Genomic DNA, 13267 nt, shown 5'->3' on the forward strand with positions numbered 1-13267 from the left:
TATATGTTTAGCTCCTTTTCACCCCAGTATCTCTACTTGCACATTCATCTTCTGCACATCTATCACTCCAGTGTTTAATTACTATTTTGTAATTATTTTGCCACTAGGGCCTATTTATTGCCTTACCTCCCTTAATCTTACTTTTTAAAATTTTAATTAGGCAAGTCAGTTAAGAACAAACTCTTATTTTCAATGACTGCCTGGGAACAGTGGGTTAACTGACTTGTTCACTACATTTACACACACTGTATATAGCCTTTTCTATTGTGTTATTGACTGTACGTTTGTTTACTCCATGTGTAACTCTGTGTTGTTGTTTGTGTCACTGCTTTGCTTTATCTTGGTCCAGGTCGCAGTTGTAAATGAGAATTTGTTCTCAACTAGCCTACCTGGTTAAATAAAGGTGACATTCCACGTGCGTTCACTTATATCAGTGCATTCTTAACAACCTAACCATTACTAAACTTCTATTTGATCAAATAAGCCTCACGTAGCAAATTATTTTACTAGACACATTTTGGGCGGAGTAAAACCTCTCGCTTCGCCTCTTCCTCTCTGATTTGACTGCGCATGTCAAAAAGACAAGTAAACAACCATTAGCGGCTGTTCAGGCTAGTCCAAACCCAATTGCGTCACAGCAAAATAAGTCAGTCGAATTTTTCCTGTATTTCAAGCTTTTTAATTTGCATCTTGACAAACACAATATAAAAAGTACTCAAATAAAAATGTCATAAAAATTATCGTTTTTTTTTCCACTGATCGTTTTTAACAATTTAAAGGAGCAAAATGCAGAAATATTTTCCATTTCCTGGTTGCTAAAATTATAATAATTTTCCTAATTACAGTTCGTGACAAAATAAGCAAGAATAGTGTAGAGAATAATTGTACCATCTTAACCTCTGTGAAATATTTTTTCCATAACCAAAAATATTGTATTTTCAGAAATAGAACACATCTGTCAATTCTTAAACTTGCTTTAATAAGAATGACAGATCTATAACTGCACTTCTATGTGAATTTGGTCAGGTCTGTCCAAAATGTCACATATTGCAGCAATAATAATAATAAAAATAAAAAAAGGTATTGGCAGGTTTATTTTGCTTCTACTGTGTAACACACCAAGCAATCAGACAGATCAATCAACAAACTCTTCTATGGTTTCATGTCTAAGAGGAATAGAATGCCACCTGATTTCCAATTTAGACCTCTGATCAAAATGCAGTGCCCTTATATACGGTGCAATTTGGGACGCACCCAATGATCTGTGCTCCCTTCTTTCTTTCTTTTTTAGGAAAACACTGTATAGTCACATATGCACAGTAAAAAAAAATACTTGGGAATCTTTTTATGTCCATTAATGATACAATTAATTCATCGGGGGAAAAAAAAGAGAAAAAACTTCCAAGCTAAATATTGTTCGTTGTGGGACATTTCCAGTCATGATCTTAATTAATTATCTTTGTCAAGGTCTCAAATGTCACCCTCATTTTTTAAATGTATTATTCCCTATTTTAGTGCACTGCTTTTGAACAGGACAAATAGGGTTCTGGTCGAAAGTAGTGCACTACATAGGGAATAGGGCTCCATTTAAGACACAACCCCTTTATATTGATTATAAAAAGAAGAAAAAAATACTACACTCTGCACTTCATTTGGCTCATATCAATACCAGTACAATGTCTCAGGCCATAAGTAGTGCACTATGTAGGGAATAGGGCATTTATAGTGCACTAAATTTGTCTGGGAAAAGTCTCATAAGGCTGCATAATAAGGCTCTGGCCAAAAGTAGTGCACTACGGCTGCGTTTAAAACAGCCAGCCCAATTCTGATCTTTTGCCCAAGTATTGGAATGAGATCTGATCGGTCAAAAGACCAATTCTTGTCTAAAGATCAGAACCAGGGCTGCCCGTGTAAACACAGCCAACAGTATGTAGGTAAATAGGGTACAAGTTGGGACGTAGGCAGGTCTAGGAGATCCTCTCGTAGAATAGGAGGTAGGCTTGGGAGCTCTGCACTTTGCTCTCCGTGACTGGCTGCACACTACTGTCACTCACGTGGAACCACGCCCCTTTCACCGGCACTGGCTCACCTTAGGGAAGAAGGAAGGGGAGAGGTAATTGGGTGTTAAGTTTATTTTATTTTTATGTTTAGAAACAACAAGCTCGTATTTTGGTCCGACAATCAAACTAAGCTCATCATTTAGAAGTTATACTATAAAAAATAATCAATGGCTAGGACTTTATATATCAATAATCGAAATGCCCCAAAAATGGATGTACCAAGATGGCTACTGTGTACTTTAAAATAAATGTTTTTAAAAAGGGGGGCAATGTTTCCATGAACTTGTCCAGTGATTTGTTGTTGTTGTTGTTGTCAAACATTTATCATAGAAATTAGACAACAATCGTTTCCCATGAAGTGTCTTGAAGCAGCTGGAGGTAATGACATCACACCTTCATTTTTTAATTAAATCTAGAACATCGAGAAAAAGAAAAAAAAGTGGTTGAAGTGTTTCCATTGTCCTACTAGGGTTATGATGCATTCGGCTGAGCGTACCACCCTTAGTAACCGGCCTGTACCCCCTTAGTAGCCGGCCTGTACCCCCCTTAGTAGCCGGCCTGTACCCCCCTTAGTAGCCGGCCTGTACCCCCTTAGTAGCCGGCCTGTACCCCCTTAGTAGCCGGCCTGTACCCCCCTTAGTAGCCGGCCTGTACCCCCCTTAGTAGCCGGCCTGTACCCCCCTTAGTAGCCGGCCTGTACCCCCTACCCCCTTAGTAGCCGGCCTGTACCCCCCCCCTTAGTAGCCGGCCTGTACCCCCCTTAGTAGCCGGCCTGTACCACCCCTTAGTAGCCGGCCTGTACCACCCCTTAGTAGCCGGCCTGTACCACCCTTGGTAGCCAGCCTGTACCACCCTTAGTAGCCAGCCTGTACCGCCCTGCCAAGTAGCCAGCCTGTATGCCCTGCCAAGTAGCCAGCCTGTATGCCCTGCCAAGTAGCCAGCCTGTATGCCCTGCCAAGTAGCCAGCCTGTATGCCCTGCCAAGTAGCCAGCCTGTATGCCCTGCCAAGTAGCCAGCCTGTATGCCCTGCCAAGTAGCCAGCCTGTATGCCCTGCCAAGTAGCCAGCCTGTATGCCCTGCCAAGTAGCCAGCCTGTATGCCCTGCCAAGTAGCCAGCCTGTATGCCCTGCCAAGTAGCCAGCCTGTATGCCCTGCCAAGTAGCCAGCCTGTATGCCCTGCCAAGTAGCCAGCCTGTATGCCCTGCCAAGTAGCCAGCCTGTATGCCCTTGCTCACCTATCATGTCTCTGGTAGGCCGCAAAAACCAGCATGGATAGAATACAAAAATGGACTAAACATTTGCCATATTCTAATAGTTCTCATGTGCCAACATATCGCCATGGTAACTCACGCAGGCCTTGATTATCTTAAACAATGATGGTGAAACTGCAACGTGAAGCAATTCAGACACTCTTATTAAAAAGGCAAAACAATCTTCGTCCTGCAAAGAAACAATATTTTATTGTTAATTTTTTAATATTTTGCAAGCATTTAGAATTAAATGTGGAGTGAAGTTTTATATTTGATAACATCATGTTACCAGACTGATGTGGAGCTACTGTTCTCCATCATTCTATCTGCAGACAGCACTCTGACTGATGTGGAGCTACTGTTCTCCATCATTCTATCAGCAGACAGACTGATGTGGAGCTACTGTTCTCCATCATTCTATCAGCAGACAGACTGATGTGGAGCTACTGTTCTCCATCATTCTATCAGCAGACATCACTCTGATGTGGAGCTACTGTTCTCCATCATTCTATCAGCAGACAGCACTCTGATGTGGAGCTACTGTTCTCCATCATTCTACCAGCAGACAGCACTCTGATGTGGAGCTACTGTTCTCCATCATTCTATCAGCAGACAGACTGATGTGGAGCTACTGTTCTCCATCATTCTATCAGCAGACAGCACTCTGATGTGGAGCTACTGTTCTCTGGGTACTTTTCTCACTGTAGCCTATATTAGACCAGTACAATTCAAGATTAACTTTAAGCAAAACAATAGGAAATAAAGATGGCTGCATTCTTTCTATGATAGGCCAAAACATTAGGAAATATAATGACCCGGCATCGTTTTTGCAAAAAAATTAAATAAAGACCTTGCTTTTTTCATTGTAAGCTCATTTACTTGAGGCTTGCCAGCCTAATAGCATCTGCACTTCTGTTGTCACATGATGAAAATGAAGCCATTTTCTGCTGAATGTGTTGCGTTTTCTGTGAAGGAACACTCTAGTTGCGTTTTCTGTGAAGGAACACTCTAGTTGCGTTTTCTGTGAAGGAACACTCTAGTTGCGTTTTCTGTGAAGGAACACTCTAGTTGCGTTTTCTGTATAATACAGTGCCTTGCGAAAGTATTCGGCCCCCTTGAACTTCGCGACTTTTTGCCACATTTCAGGCTTCAAACATAAAGATATAAAACTGTATTTTTTTGTGAGGAATCAATAACAAGTGGGACACAATCATGAAGTGGAACGACATTTATTGGATATTTCAAACTTTTTTAACAAATCAAAAACTGAAAAATTGGGCGTGCAAAATTATTCAGCCCCTTTACTTTCAGTGCAGCAAACTCTCTCCAGAAGTTCAGTGAGGATCTCTGAATGATCCAATGTTGACCTAAATGACTAATGATGATAAATACAATCCACCTGTGTGTAATCAAGTCTCCGTATAAATGCACCTGCACTGTGATAGTCTCAGAGGTCCGTTAAAAGCGCAGAGAGCATCATGAAGAACAAGGAACACACCAGGCAGGTCCGAGATACTGTTGTGAAGAAGTTTAAAGCCGGATTTGGATACAAAAAGATTTCCCAAGCTTTAAACATCCCAAGGAGCACTGTGCAAGCGATAATATTGAAATGGAAGGAGTATCAGACCACTGCAAATCTACCAAGACCTGGCTGTCCCTCTAAACTTTCAGCTCATACAAGGAGAAGACTGATCAGAGATGCAGCCAAGAGGCCCATGATCACTCTGGATGAACTGCAGAGATCTACAGCTGAGGTGGGAGACTCTGTCCATAGGACAACAATCAGTTGTATATTGCACAAATCTGGCCTTTATGGAAGAGTGGCAAGAAGAAAGCCATTTCTTAAAGATATCCATAAAAAGTGTCGTTTAAAGTTTGCCACAAGCCACCTGGGAGACACACCAAACATGTGGAAGAAGGTGCTCTGGTTAGATGAAACCAAAATTGAACTTTTTGGCAACAATGCAAAACGTTATGTTTGGCGTAAAAGCAACACAGCTCATCACCCTGAACACACCATCCCCACTGTCAAACATGGTGGTGGCAGCATCATGGTTTGGGCCTGCTTTTCTTCAGCAGGGACAGGGAAGATGGTTAAAATTGATGGGAAGATGGATGGAGCCAAATACAGGACCATTCTGGAAGAAAACCTGATGGAGTCTGCAAAAGACCTGAGACTGGGACGGAGATTTGTCTTCCAACAAGACAATGATCCAAAACATAAAGCAACATCTACAATGGAATGATTCAAAAATAAACATATCCAGGTGTTAGAATGGCCAAGTCAAAGTCCAGACCTGAATCCAATCGAGAATCTGTGGAAAGAACTGAAAACTGCTGTTCACAAATGCTCTCCATCCAACCTCACTGAGCTCGAGCTGTTTTGCAAGGAGGAATGGGAAAAAATGTCAGTCTCTCGATGTGCAAAACTGATAGAGACATACCCCAAGCGACTTACAGCTGTAATCGCAGCAAAAGGTGGCGCTACAAAGTATTAACTTAAGGGGGCTGAATAATTTTGCACGCCCAATTTTTCAGTTTTTTATTTGTTAAAAAAGTTTGAAATATCCAATAAATGTCGTTCCACTTCATGATTGTGTCCCACTTGTTGTTGATTCTTCACAAAAAAATACAGTTTTATATCTTTATGTTTGAAGCCTGAAATGTGGCAAAAGGTCGCAAAGTTCAAGGGGGCCGAATACTTTCGCAAGGCACTGTATATAAATATATGAGAGAGCGAGAGCGAGAGAGAGAGATTCGATTTTCTAACCATATTGCTCCCCAAATATTTGCTGCAGAGGGACAAGAGAGCTATGAGGAAAAACAATTAAATTAGTCATGAAAACAAATTGGCTCCCTATTTAAAAAGATGAAGAACAAGCTATGATGGAAAAATACTGGAGTTTTTGTGCAGGTACAGCCAACTAGCGCAAAAAAATATGATATATTGTCAAAATTAAAATCCCGGTATGGAACTAATCTATTTTTGGATTGTTTCAAATGACCATCCTCAGTACAAACCCAACCGTCTGTTAAATCTGTACGTTAACAGCAGTCCTACCATGTGTGTCCAATCCGTTGTGTGTCGTGGAGGGGTAGAAAGGTCTGGCTTTGACGTAGGCTGTATAATGGCCACTTCTCATAGTCCCACTGTGTTCTACTATACCATACAGACTGTAAAGCACCCGAGAGCCTCCCTCCGACACACCCTGAATACAAAACAAGAGAAACAACAGAATGTCAACATACAAAATGGCCTACATTTACTCTGCCCATGTCACCAGACCAGGAACAACTCAGGACTCTATGCCCCATATATATATATATCAATAATCATTCTATCAGCATATACAATGGGGCAAAAATAATTATAATTTGCAAATAAATTCATTTAAAATCCTACAATGTGATCTTCTGGATTTTTTTTCTTCACATTTTGTCTGTCATAGTTGAAGTCTAACTATGATGAAAATTACAGGCCTCTCATCTTTTTAAGTGGGAGAACTTGCACAATTGGTGGCTGACTAAATACTTTTTTGCCCCACTGTGTGTGTGTGTATATATATATATATATATATCATCATATATATACACACACATATATATAAAAAAATATATATATATATATATATATTATTACACTAAGATACAGAACAAAACCTTGATTTTATTTTTATTTCCACATGTTACTTAACGTTTTATAGATATATTTTAAAAAATAAAAAAAGGTGTTATTTGAGTGTGTTTTACCTTGCATATGACAGAGCAGAATGGTGCTACGTCTAGAATGGGAGGGAAGTTGACGTGGCTGTTCACCTTACACACACTGTACCCAATCTGGACAGGGACAGAGACAGGGGTAGGGACAGGGACAGAGACAGAGGTAGGGACAGAGACAGGGGTAGGGACAGGGATAGAGGTAGGGACAGAGACAGGGGTAGGGACAGGGATAGAGGTAGGGACAGGGGTAGGGACAGAGACAGAGGTAGGGACAGAGGTAGGGACAGAGACAGGGGTAGGGACAGAGGTAGGGACAGAGACAGGGGTAGGGACAGGGACAGAGGTAGGGATAGGGACAGGGATAGAGGTAGGGACAGAGGCAGAGGTAGAGAGAGGTAGGGACAGGGACAGAGACAGGGGTAGGGACAGGGACAGAGGTAGGGACAGAGACAGGGACAGGGATAGGGTAGGGACAGGGACAGAGGTAGGGATAGGGACAGAGGTAGGGACAGAGATAGAGGTAGGGACAGGGGTAGGGACAGGGATAGAGGTAGGGACAGGGACAGAGGTAGGGACAGAGACAGGGGTAGGGACAGAGGACAGAGGTAGGGACAGGGATAGAGGTAGGGACAGAGGTAGGGACAGGGACAGAGGTAGGGACAGGGACAGAGACAGAGGTAGGGACAGAGGTAGGGACAGAGACAGAAGTAGGGACAGAGGTAGGGACAGGGACAGAGACAGAGGTAGGGACAGGGACAGAGGTAGGGACAGGGACAGAGACAGAGGTAGGGACAGGGATAGAGGTAGGGACAGAGGTAGGGACAGGGACAGAGACAGGGACAGAGGTAGGGACAGGGACAGAGGCAGAGGTAGGGACATGGACAGAGGCAGGGACAGAGGCAGGGACAGAGGCAGAGGTAGGGACAGAGGCAGAGGTAGGGACAGAGGCAGGGACAGAGGCAGAGGTAGGGACAGAGGCAGGGACAGAGGCAGGGACAGAGGTAGAGACAGAGACAGGGACAGAGGTAGAGACAGAGACAGGGACAGAGACAGGGACAGAGACAAGGACAGAGACAAGGACAGAGGTAGGGACAGAGACAGGGACAGAGACAAGGACAGAGGTAGGGACAGGGACAGAGGTAGGGACAGAGGTAGGGACAGGGATAGAGGTAGGGACAGAGGCAGAGGCAGGGACAGAGGTGGGGACAGAGGCAGAGGTAGGGACAGAGGCAGAGGTAGGGACAGAGGTAGGGACAGAGGCAGGGACAGAGACAGAGGCAGGGACAGAGACAGAGACAGGGACAGAGACAGGGACAGAGGTAGGGACAGAGACAGGGACAGAGGTAGGGACAGAGACAGGGACAGAGACAGGGACAGAGGTAGGGACAGAGACAGGGACAGAGGTAGGGACAGGGACAGGGACAGAGACAGAGACAGGGACAGAGACAGGGACAGAGACAGAGGTAGGGACAGAGACAGGGACAGAGGTAGGGACAGAGACAGGGACAGAGGTAGGGACAGAGGTAGGGACAGAGGTAGGGACAGAGACAGGGACAGAGACAGAGGTAGGGACAGAGGTAGGGACAGGGACAGAGACAGGGACAGAGGTAGGGACAGAGGTAGGGACAGGGACAGAGACAGAGGTAGGGACAGGGACAGAGGTAGGGACAGAGACAGGGACAGAGGTAGGGACAGGGACAGAGACAGGGACAGAGGTAGGGACAGGGCAGAGACAGGGACAGAGACATGGACAGAGTAGGGACAGGGACAGAGGCAGAGACAAGTTACACACTTGAAAATCACACAGTGCATTCGGGATAGTACTCAGACCTCTTGACTTTTTCCACATTTTGTTACGTTTCAGCCTTATTCTAAAAATGGATGAAATAAAAAATGTTTGTCAAACACACAATATCCCATAATGACAAAGCGAAAACAGCTTTTTAGAATTTATTAAAAATAAAAAACAGAAATACCTTCTTTACATAAGAATTCAGACCCTTTGCTAGGAGAACTCTTTGGCCTGAATGCCAAACCTCACGTCTGGAGGAAACCTTGCACCATCCCTACGGTGAAGCATGGTGGTGGCAGCATCATGCTGTGGGGATGTTTTTCCGCAGCAGGGACTGGGAGACTAGTCAGGATCAAGGGCAAGATGAACGGAGCAAAGTACAGAGAGATCCTTGATGAAAACCTGCTCCAGAGCGCTCAGGACCTCAGACTGGGGTGAATGTTCATCTTCCAACAGGACAACGACCTTAAGCACACAGCCAAGACAACGCAGGAGTGGCTTTGAGACAAGTCTCTGAATGTCCTTGAGTGGCCCAGCCAGAGCCCGGACTTGAACCCAATCTAACATCTCTGGAGAGACCTGAAAATAGCTGTGTAGCGACGCTCCCCATCCAACCTGACAGAGCTTGAGAGGATCTGCAGAGAAGAATGGGAGAAACTCCCCAAATAGAGGTGTGCCAAGATTGTAGCGTCATACCCAAGAAGACTCGAGGCTGTAATCGCTGCCAAAGGTGCTTCAACAAAGTACTGAGTTAAGTTTCTGAATACTTATGTAAATGTGATATTTCAGTTAATTTTTATACATTCGCAAAAACAAAAAAAAGTTGTTGCTTTGTGTGTAGATTCATGTGTGTGTGTGTGTGTGTGTGTGTGGGGGGGACGACGACAATTGAATCAATTTAAGAATGAGGCTTTGACGTAACATAATGTGGAAAACAAACTACTTTTACCCATAAAGCAGCAAAGTAAAAGTAAGTGTGGTTTTACATCTAACAGCCGATATAAGGAGAAAGGTGACCAAACTGAAATGTGTTGTGGAAGTCTGACGTCTGGTTGAATCCGTTGCTGCGGTAACACCGGAGTGGAGGAGAACATGTATTTAGTCTGACGTCTGGTTGAATCCGTTGCTGCGGTAACACCGGAGTGGAGGAGAACATGTATTTAGTCCGACGTCTGGTTGAATCCGTTGCTGCGGTAACACCGGAGTGGAGGAGAACATGTATTTAGTCTGACGTCTGGTTGAATCCGTTGCTGCGGTAACACCGAGTGGAGGAGAACATGTATTTAGTCCGACGTCTGGTTGAATCCGTTGCTGCGGTAACACCGGAGTGGAGGAGAACATGTATTTAGTCTGACGTCTGGTTGAATCCGTTGCTGCGGTAACACCGGAGTGGAGGAGAACATGTATTTAGTCTGACGTCTGGTTGAATCCGTTGCTGCGGTAACACCGGAGTGGAGGAGAACATGTATTTAGTCCGACGTCTGGTTGAATCCGTTGCTGCGGTAACACCGGAGTGGAGGAGAACATGTATTTAGTCCGACGTCTGGTTGAATCCGTTGCTGCGGTAACACCGGAGTGGAGGAGAACATGTATTTAGTCTGACGTCTGGTTGAATCCGTTGCTGCGGTAACACCGGAGTGGAGGAGAACATGTATTTAGTCTGACGTCTGGTTGAATCCGTTGCTGCGGTAACACCGAGTGGAGGAGAACATGTATTTAGTCCGACGTCTGGTTGAATCCGTTGCTGCGGTAACACCGGAGTGGAGGAGAACATGTATTTAGTCCGACGTCTGGTTGAATCCGTTGCTGCGGTAACACCGGAGTGGAGGAGAACATGTATTTAGTCTGCTTTTGGATAAAGTTGAATCCGTTGCTGCGGTTTTAACAATAAAAAATTACGGAACAATTATAGAAAATGTGGAGGAGAACATGTATTTAGTCTGACGTCTGGTTGAATCCAAATTGCTGCGGTAACATATTTCTCCTAGTTGTGGAGGAGGGTTTAGTCTGCGTCTGGTTGAATCAGTTGCTGCGGTAACACCGGAGGAGGAGAACATGTATTTAGTCTGACATCTGGTTGAACAGTTGCTGCGGTAAACAACAAGCACAGGCAGAACATGTAAAATACACAATGACACACACGTCTGGTTGAAAATACACGTTGCTGCACAACACACACCTGGAGGATACACAATGTATTTAGTCCGACGTCTGGTTGAATCCGTTGCTGCACACACACACACACACACACAGGACAACATGTATTTAGTCTGACGTCTGGTTGAAAATCCAATGACTGCGGTAACACCACACACACCTGGAGGAGAACATGTATTTAGTCCGGCACACTGGTTGAATACACAATGACACACGGTAACACACACACACCTTGAAAAGAACATGTAAAATACACAGTCTGGTTGGGCGATATCAACCTGGTTGAATCTCCTCCTTATTGTTGCCCTTCAACGAACAAATCAAATAACAACACAGTTGGGCTATAGAACAAACTGGATGAATCAGTGGAGGAGAACATGTATTTAGTCTGGACGAATCATTATGTAGAATGTGAATCATTATGAAATATAATGTTGCTGCGATGTAACATGAAATATAATGTGGACTGGATGAATCATGTATTTAGTCCGTTAGAGACTGGTTGAATCATTGCTAAATATAACACCTGGATGGAGGAAAAAATGTTTTAGTCTGGATGAATCTGGTTGAAATCCGTTAGCTGACTGGTAATCATTATGAAATATAATGTGGAGGAGAATCATGTATTTAGTTAGACGTCTGGATGAATCATGTTAATGCGGTAACACTGGATGAATCATAGAACATGTATTTAAACCAGGTTTACTTTGCTGCTTTTGGATAAAGTTTGTGGACTTGAAGCTAAACATTTTTTTAATAATAAAAAAATTACAAAAATTGCTATTTGAACAATTATAGAAAATGGTGCCAAATAGCCATTATCCAAATGTTAGAGACTGGATGAATCATTAAATATATATTTCTCCTAGTTGTTGGATAATGGGTTACCTGCTGGAAATATAATGTTTAGAGTGGATGAATCATGAAATATAAGGAGGAGACTGAGAATCAGCATTTGCTTAGAGCATCTGAAATATACACTGGATGAATCATTATAATGTTAGAGCTGGATGAATCTAAATATAATGTGGTTAGAGACTGGATGAACACACACACACCTTGTTAAAATACACAATGACATATAATGTGGTTACACACTGGACACATCATTGTGAAATATACACAATGACACACACACACACACCTTGTAAAATACACAATGACACACACACACACACACACACCTTGTAAAATACACAATGACAGACACACACACACCTTGTAAAATACACAATGACACACACACACACACACACACACACACACACACACACCTTGTAAAATACACAATGACACACACCTTGTAAAATACACAATGACACACACACACACCTTGTAAAATACACAATGACACACACACACACACACACCTTGTAAAATACACAATGACACACACACTCTACGGTTGGGCGATATCAACCATTGTCCTATCGTTTTTTTATGTACCCATAAAACATCACTCCTCCTTATTGGTCAACCCAAAACCCTTCAACGAACAAATCAAATAACAATAAATCAGCTAAAAATCGACAGTTGGGCTAGAACAAACTGGATGAATCATTATGAAATATAATGTTAGAGACTGGATGAATCATTATGAAATATAATGTGGTTAGAGACTGGATGAATCATTCTGAAATATAATGTGGTTAGAGACTGGATGAATCATTCTGAAATATAATGTTAGAGACTGGATGAATCATGAAATATAATGTTAGAGACTGGATGAATCATTCTGAAATATGATGTTAGAGACCGGATGAATCATGAAATATAATGTGGTTAGAGACTGGATGAATCATTCTGAAATATAATGTGGTTAGAGACTGGATGAATCATTATGAAATATAATGTAGTTAGAGACTGGATGAATCATGAAATATAATGTGGTTAGAGACTGGATGAATCATGAAATATAATGTGGTTAGAGACTGGATGAATCATTATGAAATATAATGTGGTTAGAGACTGGATGAATCATGAAATATAATGTAGTTAGACTGGATGAATCATGAAATATAATGTTAGAGACTGGATGAATCATTATGAAATATAATGTGGTTAGAGACTGGATGAATCATTATGAAATATAATGTGGTTAGAGACGGGATGAATCATTATGAAATATAATGTGGTTAGAGACGGGATGAATCATTATGAAATATAATGTGGTTAGAGACTGGATGAATCATTATGAAATATAATGTGGTTAGAGACTGGATGAATCATTCTGAAATATAATGTGGTTAGACTGGATGAATCATTATGAAATATAATGTGGTTAGAGA

At 42.6% G+C, this 13267-nt stretch overlaps 1 protein-coding gene across 1 annotated transcript in view; it reads right to left on the reverse strand.

Moving 5' to 3' along the window:
• Positions 1-958: 958 nt before the first annotated feature.
• usp16 (ubiquitin specific peptidase 16) overlaps positions 959-13267 on the reverse strand; it is a 34086-nt gene continuing 21777 nt past the window's right edge. Inside the window, 4 exon segments of the mRNA XM_065024174.1 lie at positions 959-2089; positions 6372-6519; positions 7061-7147; positions 11258-11285. Of these exon segments, the coding sequence (XP_064880246.1) occupies positions 1968-2089; positions 6372-6519; positions 7061-7147; positions 11258-11285 (385 nt within the window). The 3' untranslated portion in view covers positions 959-1967.

Source organism: Oncorhynchus nerka, linkage group LG11, assembly GCF_034236695.1.
Source record: "Oncorhynchus nerka isolate Pitt River linkage group LG11, Oner_Uvic_2.0, whole genome shotgun sequence".
NCBI lineage: Eukaryota > Metazoa > Chordata > Actinopteri > Salmoniformes > Salmonidae > Oncorhynchus > Oncorhynchus nerka.